The sequence below is a fragment of the Aulostomus chinensis genome, chromosome 5, assembly GCF_037954235.1.
Source record: "Aulostomus chinensis isolate RoL2024-O1b breed Wild chromosome 5, RoL_Achi_v1.0, whole genome shotgun sequence".
In the NCBI taxonomy this organism is placed as follows: domain Eukaryota; kingdom Metazoa; phylum Chordata; class Actinopteri; order Syngnathiformes; family Aulostomidae; genus Aulostomus; species Aulostomus chinensis.
In genome coordinates, this window is record NC_141324.1 from 8,438,092 (window position 1) to 8,452,489 (window position 14,398).

General features: G+C 46.7%; 1 protein-coding gene across 1 annotated transcript; it reads right to left on the reverse strand.

The window, feature by feature from the left end:
• Positions 1-408: 408 nt before the first annotated feature.
• On the reverse strand, positions 409-9,431 carry sall2 (spalt-like transcription factor 2). Its single transcript, XM_086202884.1, has 4 exons — positions 8,964-9,431; positions 8,585-8,731; positions 2,678-6,516; positions 409-1,988 (listed from the first exon to the last, which is right to left on the reverse strand). The coding sequence occupies exons 2-4, from the start codon at positions 8,658-8,660 to the stop codon at positions 1,683-1,685; spliced, it is 4,221 nt and encodes a 1,406-aa protein (XP_086059010.1). The 5' UTR covers positions 8,661-8,731; positions 8,964-9,431; the 3' UTR covers positions 409-1,682.
• Between the last annotated feature and the right edge of the window lie 4,967 nt (positions 9,432-14,398).

The following is a 14,398-nucleotide window of genomic DNA, read 5'->3' on the forward strand; positions in this document are numbered from 1 at the left end:
ATTTTTTCGTTAATACTTTGGAGAACTATTTTTGTGCCTCGGCGGAAGTGAGTTCAACTCAGTTCTCTATCTGCTGTTCTCGGTTCTCTGTTTTTAACACTCATTGTCTCATCCTCGACGTCGTGTCATCACCAGCTGCGATGTTTGTGTTCCCTCAGAATGACAGATTTATGCTTTTATTTCAAAACGATGGGGTCACGTGATCACCAGTGGCAATGTGCTGAAAGCTGCAGCTCGCTGGCTGATTGCGCCCTCTAATGGGCAGTGATAGGTAGTAACCTAGTATCGATACTTGAGGCATTGGTACAAAACTTTGCATATTAGGGAACTTTTACTTTTACATTTTAAAGAAATGTTCTACTCCACTACCTTTATTTGAATCCATCAGTTACATTACTTTGTAGAAAAATGAAAAACACATAGAAAAAAAAGGCCAAACCTGATGATGATTTGCTCTGACATTTGAAGACAGACAGAGAGGACATCAGAGCCACTTTAGAGGTCAGGGGTCCGAGGACCGAACGCTCCCAAACACCAGAATACACAAAAGTCATGTCGAGTTACTCTCCCCTCTGAAATTCAAGCACACTCAACATCAAATATTTCTCTACTTTTACTGCGGTGGAACCATGAATGGACAGCTACAGTTGTGTCTCAAAAAAAAAACAAAAAAAAAACAAGATTTGTTTTCCAACTTGGTTTTTAATACAGAGATACTGAGAGTACAGCTTACAACAACCATAGCAAATGTAGACTTCTGATATATGTACATATACTATATATATTCTATATGTATTGTAACTTAAAGTTTTAGTAACTTTAGAAACGGAAAGCATGTTACACATATTACTTTTGGACTAAACGACATTCATAATAATCACAAAGCCTAAGGTCAAAGGTCACACGAAAGACCCTGTCCTCACTGGTTTCACAAACATTGTAGCTGTGCCTCTTGTTGGACATAAAGTGGAAACTAAATCACATTGACTTGAGTGGACTGAAGTACAAGATAGGGGACAGCAGACTTCCTGGTTGCCCCAGGAACAGTTTCATATCGTTGGCCTTGTTCTTGATTGCGGATCAACACTTTGCTGCTTCAGTTCTAGAAGTTTTCTTGACTTGTCTGTTTACGAAAGAGAACAAGGTGGGGTAGCGGTGCAAAGACGTTCTCTTTGGTTGTCTTGAGCCTCTGTCAGCACCCACAGGGTCAGATTTGGTACATGGCACAACATCATGAGTGCTTAGCGTGTATCTTCCTGTGACTCACTTGGTGACTGACACTATGTTCAACTGCAGCTTACATGATCTGCACCTTATTAGTTGAGGATAAAAACGATTTAATCAAAGTCTGATATGAAACATTGATACACAAGTGCAAAGAATTGTGAGAAGGATTCGCATTAAGCTAATAACAACTTCAGCCAGACAACAGTGTACCACAGCAAATACTGGACTCAGTTTGTTACTCCTTGAATATTTTCACCTTTATTTGTACAATAGCTGTCTCTTTTTTTTTTAACACAACAAGACCAAGCTGATTGACTCACAACTTTCACATACAAACATATTACTCTGACTACCAAACGGACAGGCTACTGGAAATGTGTTTAGGAAGCAGTACTACGCAAAAGTTGACCAGTGAGAACACCGCAACGACATCCTGCCAGTCACGCCGGCTGGAGTTAGGACCCTTCACTAGACTCTTCTCCTGCTTCCTCGGGAACTCCCAGCTGAGATGGATCGGGTGACTTTGCCGGCCGTGCTGATTCATTCTCTCCTTGGCTGCCAGAGGCGAGCTCATCGGTTGACTCAGTACTGGTGTTAAGGAACGCTTGGTACTGGTTCCAGAAGCCTGCTGATCTTCTGGTGGCAGGAATGTTCAAGGAGCTTATAGATGTAGAGGATTGAAGTTGGTCAGCGGAGGAGCGACTACTCCGGGCTGGGGGGCGTGTTGTTTTTGTTACCACACCATGGTGCTTCATGTGCCCCTACGAATACAACAAAGTCATGAAATTGTCAATGTGTGGGTTTATATGCACAAAATAAGCTGCTGACTGAAAATAATCTGGAAAACACTGAACTGACAAATGTACATGCACTTTAAAAATGCAATCATTAAAAAAAAAAACTGGTTTACATCAGTCAGCCAATCCCCAAATTGCTCCTGAAGTACAAATGATGCACTACTTTTATTTACGTCATCGTCCTCAGCAGGTGACAGAGGTCTGAGACCCAAAAGTTCTTCTCGAGCATCAAAATAAAGACGTGTTTCTGGATCGGAGCAGCTGGTGTTGTTCTGTGTCTTAGCTTTGGAACATTTTCCAGCGACAGCAAATTTGCTCAACATCTCTCATAAACCTGCCTCAAACATTTTCAAAGATGTGTTTCTTCAGTATGTCACCCATCCGATACGTTCTCTCATCGAGGAGGTCAAAGATGTTGCAGTGCATCTGCGCACGTGCTGAATAAGAGTGGACTCACCATGTTTGTTTCTGAATATTTATTCCTTCTCCGTTTTTTGTTTTTTTTTTACATTCAAATGTTGCCTGGTCGAATTACATGTCACATGTGTGTGCAGATCTTTTGACTGAATTTTGCTTTCAGTTTGTTATGAATTCCTGCTCTTCACTCTTGTTCACATAATTTTTTTTAACCATGTGGGTGTGTTTCTCCTTACCTTCAGCCCGCTGCGGCTGGCATAGGCTTTTCCACATTCAGCACAGCAATAGGTTTTTTTCTCAGGACGAGACATTGGAGATGGGAGTGTTGGTGCTAGGCTGATAGGAACAGAAACATCCAGTACTTCACTTGGCTCGGATCCACTAATGCTGACACCTTGTATCCGATCCTCCCTCCCATATGTGCCAAAATTAAAGCTCTGGCATGTGTCCCCTCCAAACGTGGTGACTCTACACGATGCATCTCTGTCTTCACCACTGTCTGCAGTCTCTGAAGTTGATGTCATTTTTGGGTATTCATCAGGCACACTGGGTTGGTCTTGCTTTGGTGTTGTTAGTGTATGAGATGGATCTTTGTCATCTTCCACGGCTTCTGGTGACTGGGCACGAGGGGAGACTGACTCTCCTTCCAGGGTTGGAGTTTCAAGAGGGGTGTCTTGGCTTGGATTAGATGAGGAAATAGTACTGGGACAGGTGTAAGCATAGGGAGCACCATTGGCAGGTGTGCTTTGTAAATCCTGCTGGTTTGATCCACCAGTGAGGGCATCAGAGGAGGGTGATACCTCTTCACAGTCCACTTCCATGACATTGGGCGATACTGTGGTTTTGGTAACAACAGAGGAAACAGGTGAGGTTGATGTGTGGGGATTGACTTCGGTAGGTTGTTCTTCAACTTGGTTATCTTTGCCAACGGGGGAAGACGTATCTGTATCCTGGGAAACCGGCAAGAGTGCACTAACACAAAGGACAGGAGGGTCTACACTGGCTGGTGGTGGAGTTTGCGTGGTGGGATTTATGAAGGGGTCAGGACTAAGATCAGAAGGGGGGATGAGGTCTGGGCTTGAGGACCCACACTTGCTGGGATTTTTGACGTATTCAACTGATTTCATGCTGCTGGAGACAGAACCAGCTGTTGATGTTTGAAATTGTGCACTTGGGGTTGGGCTGATAGAATAGCCGGGCAGAGGAGGTGTTTTACTTGACGCATTATTTGGGGCAATGGGCTGGGACTGAGATTGTGAGGGTTTGGCATCAGATTCAGACAGCATCTCATGTGCAGAATCCTCCGTGTTATCTGGGGGCAGCTGTCCACCGAGGTGCATGCGGATGTGGTGCTGAAGTACAAGGGCATTTGTGAATTTACGCTGACACAATGGGCAAGAGTTCTCAGTGCGTGCATTGGGTGGTCGGGCATGATGAGTTGCCAGGTGTGACCGTAGGCTGCCTTTGGTAGAGAAGGATCTCCCACATATCTTACATGGGAAAGGGCGTTCTCCAAGGTGTGTCGCTTGGTGCAGACGCAGGGCTCTTGGGCAGCTCAGAACCCGTAGACACACCCCACATTGATTGGCTGTCAGGTTACCAGCTGGGCCTGTGATGCTCAGTGATGGTAGCATGCCACCTGCAATGGCACTTGCTCCATTGGCACTCATACCAAGGGCAGCAACCATCTCGCGGGTGAGGTTTGAAACAGATGTGGTGAGAGTCGAGGAAGGTGGAGGTGCCATGACATAAGTGGAAGAGGTGCTGGTGTTTTTGTTGGCTGAACTTGCTGAAGAGGTAGTGGTACTGCTGTATAACACCTCCAGCATGGAGGTGGAAGTGGAAGATGAAGTCCACGGAGAGGTGGAACAAGCAGGTGCCTTCTCTAGTTTCTCCACCAGCCTCTGCAGCTTGGATGTTTCAGATGTAGGCGTGGAAGATACCATGGAAGAGGGCAGGGAGCACGTATTGGTGGAGGATGAACCTTGGACTTTAGGAAAGGAAGAGAAAGGAGAGGAAATCTGAGAATGGCTGGAGGGAGCTGGTTGGTGGGAGCCTGAGGTTGAGGGAAGTGGTGTGCGAAGCAACCCCAAGGCTGGATGGTTGTAGAGGGATGAATGTGTGGCAGTTGAAGATGAGGAAGTGGAGGCAGAAGGGAAAAGGAGCTTTGGTAAGTGGGCTAGTTGGGAATAGTCTGCAGGTGAAAGCATGGGGGCATGGGGAGGAGTGTTCTCATCAAAATGCTGCTGCTTAGAACCCTTGAACAACCCTGTAATGGTGGAGGACGAACACAAGGAAGTATTGGAGAGGAGGGAGGTGGCCAGAGAAGAGGTGGAAGCTGAAGAGGAGGAGGAGGAGGAGGAGGATGAATGGGATGAGCCAGAGGCAATTGAAGCTGCTGCTGCTACAGCTGCAGCCCTATTGAGCTGCAGCAAAGAATGGGATATCAAAGCCAGATCCACACTAGGGGGAAGGGGTAATGTACAAGGGGTGGATCCCCCAGATGCCCCCAGAGAAAGCCCAGTATTGGAACCACTAACCTCCAAATTATCTCCATATGCTTCATCCTCAGGCCTGCTTTTTCTTTTCTTCTGGATCATATTCAAGCCACTAGTACTGTTACCACTGCTCATGCCCTGTCCCATGTCTGATCCCCCAGAAGCTCCTAATGCTACTCCAAACAAAGACGGCGGTAGGAGTGAAAGTGAAAGCTCTGGATTTTGTTCACGGTGGCGTAAAAAGTGCACCTTGAGGTTGCCTCGTGTGGTGAATCGGCTGAGGCACACCGGACACTGGTATGGCCGCTCGCCAGTGTGTGAACGCAGATGTATCTGCAAGGCCGAATCGCCACTGAACATTTTCCCACAGAAGCGGCAGGCATGCTGGAGGCGGCTAGTGGTGCTGGAGCTGGATGCAGAGGAAGAGTCTGTCCCTCCAGGGACAACTGAGAGAGCTTGTTGTGCATTTGGAACAACAGATACTGAGGGGTGGGATGAGTTTAGGAAGGACAAGCCGCTGTGTCCACTCACTGAAGCGGTATTTGGAGATTTCTCATGAAAGTAGCGGTTAGGGAGAGCTAAAGATAGGGCAAGAGGGAGGCTGGAGGAAGCAATTGCAGCAGATGAAGATGTGGAAGGCGCTGAAGATTGAGAGCTAATCCTCAGATAGCCATGAGCCCCAGCAGTCCCTCCTGTTCCCTCCATCTGGGGCTTGTGGGGCTGCAGGATTTGAGACAAGGAATTGCTTGGTTTTGAAGGTTTGTTGGCTGTCTGAGAGGGAAGCAGAGAAGAGAAACAAGCCAGGAGAGGAGCCACAGAAGTGGAGGGCTGGGAAGCAATTGGCTGGGTAGTTGGGCTACCTGCCCTTTTGCTGTCCTCCAGACAGAGCTGGGGCAGAGGGGGTAGAAGATGCTGGGAAGGTGTGTCTATAGTGTAAGATGCTCCATCCAAACGTAACACCTGTCTACAGATCTCTTCAGTTATCTGCATCTGGTGAATCTGCCTCTGCTGCAGCACCCGCAGTTCCTCTAGTATCAGGGCGATGCTCAGCTGGGCCCGAGAGGGAGCAGCTGAGGCAGATGACACTCCCGGACTGGGGGTAGGAGTAACAGGACTTGGGGGGCCCTCGGGCACACGGCTGGGGCTTCCAGGGTGTGGTAGGGGACATAAGGAAGCAGATGATGATGAGGGAGAAGAGGTGGTAGTGGCTGACAGCCCCAATTTGGGAGAGGCCATGTGTGTGCTTCGTAAAGGATGGATAAAGGCACTAGCGGAAGACGTCGGATTACGATCAGAGAGTCGGAGGGTAGGTGGATGTTGAGTTTGGGAGGAAAAAGAGGGGTATGATAATTCAGGGCTGGGGGAGGATTGTTTTTCTCTACGTGGCTGGTGGGAGGGCTGTTTTGGAGGGCAGGATGCTGGTTGAGCCTCAGCAGGTAAAGAGGGCGTCTGAAAGTCCTTGAATGATGAGTAGAGTTTGAGGGACAGCTGGGAGGTTTGAGAAAAGGAGGATTGAGAGCACGAGGAAGAGTCCAGGATAAATGGATTGGAGTAGGACTTCACTGCCAAGTGGTCATCTAGGGAAATTAAAGGAAGAAAATTTGAATGTAATTTCTACAATTCTACAATTTCATTTAGCAGACGCTTTTGTCCAAAGCGACGTACAACACAAGCAAGAATTTAGACCTAATTAAATCAGGGCGATGCTCAGCTGGGCCCGAGAGGGAGCAGCTAATTTATGACCTCAGTCTCCCCAAAAATAAAGTTTGTCCAATGGAACACAAATCTTTATTTCTTCTCCAATTCCATACAATTAATGGTAGATTAATAAATAAACAGGTGACTTCGAAACAGCAACGACCGTGCTAAGAAGGTGTGAAGGTGGTCAGGTAGCTACTTGTTGTCTAAGACATGACTTTAGAGCTCAAAGGGGTGATTTATATTCACTGGCTTCAATCACCTTGTCAACCTCTGCTGTGCTCTTTTCCCTCTTTGTCCTGTCTATCCTCATCAACTGCAGCCTCCTCACCACAGTGGCCACACACAGACACACACACGTACACACACATGCAAGCGCGTGTGTGCAGAGATTCCAGTGGTCTGCAAGAATACACCGCTCACCCGAGAGGGGCCTACCTTGTTTCCAGGGCAACATGCACAAGACAATGGAGTTTACTTCCACTCCCCCTTAAAAGAATCCTCAGCTCCACTGAGACACTCCTCCATCCCTGCTCCTTTCCTCCTCTATTCAATCGTTCTTTCTTTCATTCCCTCAAGAGCCCTGACACCAGTAACCCGTTGGGGTGCTAGGGGTCAAGATACAACGAGGACCTCCTCACTGGTACAGGACACTGCTCTTGGTGCCCAATTGCCTGTTAGACTTGACCTTAAACACTGTGGGCCACATTCCTAATATGGTTTAGATCCTGGCAGAGGGAGAGAGATGGCATGCAAAGAAAGCCAACAGCCTGGCAGACAGACGTAATGACTCACAGACCATCAGACCACCGGATAATTATCAAGGGTTGGAGGTGAAAACATACATGTGCACATCTGTCACAGGCCTAAAAAAGATACACTTCATGGGCAGAAGGTTGCCCATGCACACGCAAACACAAAACACAACAACACAACACAAGCTACTGCTGTTTGCTTGGAAGCTAAATTTGTGACAATGTGGCCTCTATCCCTGTAACTGGAGTCGACGGAAAGACTCACAAAAGTGTGCACGCACAGTCACATTACACGCGCACTTCTTCATGGGTATGTTCACGCTTCAGTGCCCAGCAACAAAGCTCAAAAGGGACAATGGGGTCTAATGCTATTGCAGTTACAACACCATATACAGTGCCTCACAAAGTTTTCTTTTCCTTCACCGTCTTACGGTTAATCTTAAGCAAACTGGTATATTGAATTTAAAGCACACTTTCAAATTCACTGTACACTCTTTTCTTTCTCCCACACTTATTTCTTTTTGGGTTTCTGCCCGCCCACCTATTCTGGGTGGTCTGTGTCTTTGAACCTGGCAGTGAGCACAAGAGAAAGCACTTCCATTTCACAGGGCAGAGAACGCAACAAGCTCACTGCACGAAGGCTGTGGGACGGACAACGCTCCAGCAAGCCTTGGCTACACAAATAAATACACATTGCTGACACAAACAATTCAACTGCTGGAATAATTTTGGCAAGAAATACATGACAAATTTCATTAAAGGAGTGAATCACCGAGATTATTTATTTCTTTGGGTTTATTTCTTTCAAAAGCCTAAACTTATAATGATGAAATAGAAAAGAATAAAAATTAAAAAAAACAAAACACAAAAATGTTCAAAAGAAGGAGTAGGATGCAGTACACTCCTCTTGATTTTAACCCCTTTTTCATTGCTTGAATTAATAAAATCTCTTTCACTGCAATTAACAACAAACACCAAAACAGTAACTTGTGATTTCATATCATGCTCTCAGTTGAAAAGCCCGAGCTGCTCTCTCCCACATGAGGCGTCACCTCTCCGTTAGGAAGCGTTACACATGACATCAAATAAGACGCTGGCACTACCAACTCTGAACTACGGCAGTCTTGATAAAACTGGCTTCAAACCTCCCATCCTAACAGTCGTGCTACTGATGCGTTGGTCTATTTCTCACCATTCTTAAGTATCCGACAGGCACCGAGGGTCAAGCTCATAAGCTGCTGGGGTCGTTTCTGTTTCCGACGGGACATGCTTCTGCAGGACGGGACCAACGCAGGGGCGCACTGGCCACCACACAACTTTTATTCTCTCTCCCTGCACACTGAAGAAAGTAGGTATCTAAATGACTTCAAGGAAACAAAAATTAAGAAAAAATAAATAAAGCACCATCTCCAAAAAAAAACCCAAACCAAGATGTTACACTGGATGCTCCATGTCAGTAAAGCGTTGCCAAAGAAGCATGTGTGACTCTCAAAGAGTAACCCTTTTCTCAACAAAAAAATACCATTGGCCCTCCTTCTCTCTCCACACACACACACACACACACAGCTCACTTGTTCATCGACTACTTTGCATTCAAATGGCGAGTGAACACCCCTTCTTTTGAGTCCGCTGCCTCTCTTAAGTGAAGCCTCGTACGGTGACGCGGGAGTTCATCCTGAATGCACCTGTGCTCGCAGCCCCGCGTCTGCCTGCTGGGCGAGCTGGAGAATAGCGAGTTAATTCAGGTGAATGTGTTCTGCTGGCCACCCTGTCACACTGCTCAAGGTGATTTCTCTGTCTGTCTGTGTGTCTGTCTCTCTCTCTCTCTCACTCACTCACTCACTCACTCACACACACACCGCAGTCTCCTGTGTGCGTGAGCTCGGTAAACAAGGCGGTTGAAATGAGGTGGAATTTGCAACAATGGCGTTGAGGGAGCACAGCTGAGTGAGCATCACCCTCTCAGAGCCTCTCCAGCACATAAAGCCACTGACTCGAGGCACAATGCTCCCTTTTCACCCTCATCCCGACTGCTCACCACGTGGAGGGAGAGAGAGGTAGAGGAGGGACACAGACACACACAGGGAAATCATTTTTCACCCGGGCCAACACCCCCCCCCCCCCCCCCCCACCTCCGCTCCGAGACTTGGACAGAATGACAAAATGCAATGAATAATAAAATGATCACGCGCAGGTTTGATATCAAGCGAGCACGGTCCCGCGTAGCCAGGCGGTCCAGCCCGGAGCGTCTGCCGGCCAGGCACGTCTTCCTCTGTTTGACAGCTATTTATTTGACATGTTTAATGCACAATGGACCGGACTTCACTTCCGTGAAGGGCCTTGTGTCCACGTTCATCACGCAGCAACTGTCGAGCAATAAAAAAAAAAAAGATCGAGAGGAAACCATTCGGGGCACGCGCGTCGTTATAGATCATGTTTCCGACGGTAATGATGGTGATAATTGTTGCTAATTGTTGTCAAACAGTCACACAAGAGGCCGTCGCTGCTGCTTTTAACCGGAACTGCCATTAACGCGTTCGCAGGCTGCTTCTTTTCGTGCCATCTTGCCGACACGATCGCGACTTTTCTCGCGGATGTTTTTTTTTTTTTTGGAAAAGAAATATGGCTGTGAGATGCGCGTGCCCGCTACTGTACGGCGACCTGTTGCACGCCACGCGCGCTCACACATCATAACAAGTTATGATTCATAAAATATTATGACTTGGAGCGGGGGAAAAAAAATACAGTCCCCGGATGTGCATTTCCCCCGCAGACCGCTCGTCGCCGACACAACTCCTGTAATAATCATAAGAGAAAAACAACTTACCATGTTTGGAGCGATGATTTTGGCCGCGATGTTGTGCGAAGACAGACAGCGAGGGGAGGAGGCACAGGAGTTTATGTTGGGTGAGCTCGGCTCCGTCTCTCAGCCGGGACACTGGCGCAGCATTTCCCTATTCACTCCCAGGGATGCGCAGTCGGACAGACGCATTTTTTTTCAATTATTTATCTCCCTCGCAAATCGCCTTTCTCTCTCTCTCTCTCTCTCTCTCTCTCTCTCTCTCTCTCTCTCATGACAAAGGTGCCTGAGTGTATTTACTCGCAGTCCACCGGCAGGAGCAGAGGCTGGGGCGGTGCAGGGAGGTGTACAGGGGGGTGATTATTGTTCCTGGCCGTGCGTGCTCCTGTTCCTCCTCTCTTTGTATTTGTCAGGGCCTGTCTGCGCTCTCTGCGGTACTGTCTGTCTGTCTGTCTCTCTCTCTGTCTGTCTGTCTCTTATAATTAACGGCCCTCGCCGCTAGACGGTCCTCTGGGAAACAGTGACCACGGGTACCTCATTGGCTCTCAGTGTGCGTCTCGCGCAGGAGAGCAGGCCGGACACTCGCACACCTCAGATGGAGGGCTGGATCAGTGCCTGTGACACAAGACCCTCCCAGGTGTGGAGGGTTTGGGCTCCTTCATTTGCGGTGCAACGCTGAGCGGAGATGGAATATCAGACCGGGACTGTCGGGTCACACGTTCCCAGATGGGTGGATTTATTCCCACCAGATGTTGTATTGATGGTGTCGATCCTCCAAGATTCTGCTCTCCAGCTTGAGGAACCTGAGCCCGTCATGATCAATGGATGCAGTTCAAATAAACAGCACTGCAATACTTTTACACCCATGCATTTGTGTATAATGTTACTCTTCTATCATGAAGTACACTGTGGGTTGCCATGGTTTCATGATGTAACCTTAAACATTAAACAACAGCAACAGTATTCTTGAAACTCTAGAAAAATGAGCTCAGTGTTGTATCATGAATGAGGCCTGGAGCCCCCCCCCCATCGTAGAGTAACATGATCAAATCTGATGTGGATCAGTGCAACTCCAAAGCTTAGCTCCACTCCACACATGTACATGCATTGTTAGACTGCCCAAGTGGGACTCAGCCTGCTGTACTTCAGCTGTGTTTTGAACTTTTCTGGAAGTCCTGTACGTCGATGCATCATGTCATGTTGCAACAAAGTGCGATGATGTCGTGTTGTGGCCCACGTAGCCTGATACGCATCATGTGGAGACGACACTCTGCTCCAGGGACGCTTCTGTCTTATCATCCCATCTAATCATCTGATACTTGGTATCAGCTTTGGCTTCACTGCGGCCCAGATCACGGGCTCGGCACCAGAAATATGAAGGTGATCTGATCCAATTCAATCACCCCAAAATCCCAGATTATGTCCAGGTAAACACCAAGGAGCAGTATGTGTCGCATGGAGGGCTTTCTTTATGACAGGAGGGAATATTTGGTTTCACATCCACAGAGGAGAAGCAAAGCGAATCCGTGCAAGTTGTTGAGTGTCATTGTTTTATGGAGGGAAAAAGGTTGGCGTTGGCGGTACTCAGGTGCCATCAGTGACAGCATGAAGTGGCTGTCCTGCCAATCCCAACTTTCCTACTTGACATGTTTGACATGTGCTCTGTTGTTGTCCCAAGGCTCTTCGGAGCGACTCTTTTACTTGGATACTTGTCAGCTCATCTTATTTGGTCATTTGCAAGGAAAATAAGTGATAAGATGAAGTAGAAGGGACATCCAGATTTGTGAATTCCCCTGGCTTGTCTCAATATGTGGGACCGGCCTTGAGTGAATCACTGGATTGCTCATTTATGAACTTCTCCTGTTGCTAGCTAAGCCAGAGGCTAACAACATTCGCATGTATGTCCACTTGCAGTGGTTTAACCAGGATAATCCAGCCACCGACAGAAGGTCGCCTGCAGCTCGTGATGATGCTGCAGGACGGACTGTGTCTGAAAGTCCCGCCTTTTCTCACGCAGAGGCGCAGCTCAGCCCCAGTTTCTGCACTGTTGGTGTGTTTTTGCTCAGCGTGAATGTAGCAGCGCTTCAACCTGTACCTGATGTCTCAAACCCCCAAAAGACAAGTTAAATGTGGCGTTCCCACGAAGCTGAGAGACACGGGTGTTGTACAGCAATGAAGCCACTAGGTGTCTCTCAAAGTCAATGATCATGAAGCTTCAGCCACTAATCAAAAAATAAAACTGCAACGTCGCAGTGTCAGTGATAATGACACAGGCCACACGTGTGTGTGTCTATGTGTGTGTATATGGGTATATATACATTTAATATAATTATTTTTAAAAGGAAACTGCAAAAGTATCACTGAAAAAATAAGATGCCAAGACATTTAAATTCTGACACACAGAAAACGTCCCCTTTTCTCTCACTAAAGTAGCACTGGCGTTCCTCTGCTTTCCTCTCTTCTTCCATTCACCACTACTTTCACAGACGTCTTCCTGCTAAATGCTTGCTGTTGCCCTGTTAAGTGTTTAAGTGTCTGTGCCGGCTCTAAAAAAAGAAAAAAATATATACAGTATATATATAGTATATATATATATACTGTATATATACTGTATATATACTGTATGTATGTATATATATATATATATATATATATATATATATATATATATATATATATATATATATATATATATACGTCTTTGTCTTCATGATGCAGAGGAAGAGCTGAGGAGAACTGAGACGGTGCTCAACAGCAGGACGTCTTCCAGTTGAGGAGCTGGGACCTCTGGTTTGGAGCTAAATGTGATGTTCAATCATTTACTGCTCGCTTGACAAACACAAGGAAACAAACAGAAGATTTTGGTGTTTAAAAAATAAAGTGACTTCTCTTGTTGCAGTCACTTTTTTTTTTAAATGACCCACATGTGCATCTCATAGGCTGCGAGCACTCAAGCTGTCACACACTCCAGGATCAGTTCACCGGTCCAGAAACTTCTGGGTCCTCATCACTGGTGTCTGGAACAGGCGGATGTCTCCAATGTGTCTCTCATGTCCCAGAGCCCCGATCAAACCAACCAGCTTTGTCCTCTGTGGACGTGGTACTGACACGTAGGAGAAGTACCTCAAACTGAAGAGAATGAACACTATCACTGGTCCATTATAAGGATCAGCCACCTGAGAGCGGCTGAGTGTGTCCACGTCAACTGTAGCTCCTGTAATGTTGTGTGTTTTTCTGAGTGTCCCGTCACGCAGGAGCTTCCCAAGATAGAATTGCTTTTATTCTGCATCGTAATGTGTGGGACTTCCTCTTAACAAGCGCATGCTACCAAACCACACGAGCAGTGGCCAAATATGTGTTAGTGTGTCAGCTAAAATGGTGCATGAGCAGCAAAACACCGATACTAAACCCAGAGTCCAGCAGCAAACTGCATTTCTCAAAATAAAACCTGAAGTTGTCAGGTCACAACTCCATCCATCGTCATCTTCCGCTTGTTCCTATTAAGGGTCGTGGGGGGTGGCCTATCCCAGCATCTACGGGCGAGAGGCTGGGTTCACCCTGGACAGGTCGCCAGTCCAGTCCAGTCACTCTCACAGTCACACCTCCAGTCAATTTAGAGTACCAATCAGCCTTGTCCCCTCTTGATGTCTTTGGACTGTGGAAGAAGCTGGAGTACCAGAGAGAGCCCACACAGGAACAGGGAGAACATGGAGACTCACACAGAAAGATCCCGTTCCTGAGCCGGGACTCGAACCCGGAACTTTCTTACTGCGAGGCCACAGTGCTGACCACTGCACCACCGTGCTGCCCAAGTCACAGCTCATAATTTAACAAATCAATTTAATATAACAAACTTCAGAAACAGTATTTTGTATGGTTTTAGTCCAACTCTTTTATATTTTCTACTTCAATACATTTCAGAAAGAGACCAAAAGCAAAAGACATGAAAGACTGAATGAAACACGTAGAAGTGAATAGCAGGAGTTACTAGGTAGCTACTTGATGATTGGCCGCTATGCATTTAATACTAAGAATACGAATAATAAGAACAAGAGTTCTTTCTTAATCCCACACAGGGGAAATCTTTCAGCTTCAGTTTCAGCTGAGGGGAAGAAGAAAGGATGGTATAAATTAGGAGAAAGAAAGAAGAAAGAAACAAAAACTAAAATAAATATTGATACTGGACAACTTACAGAAAAATATTTA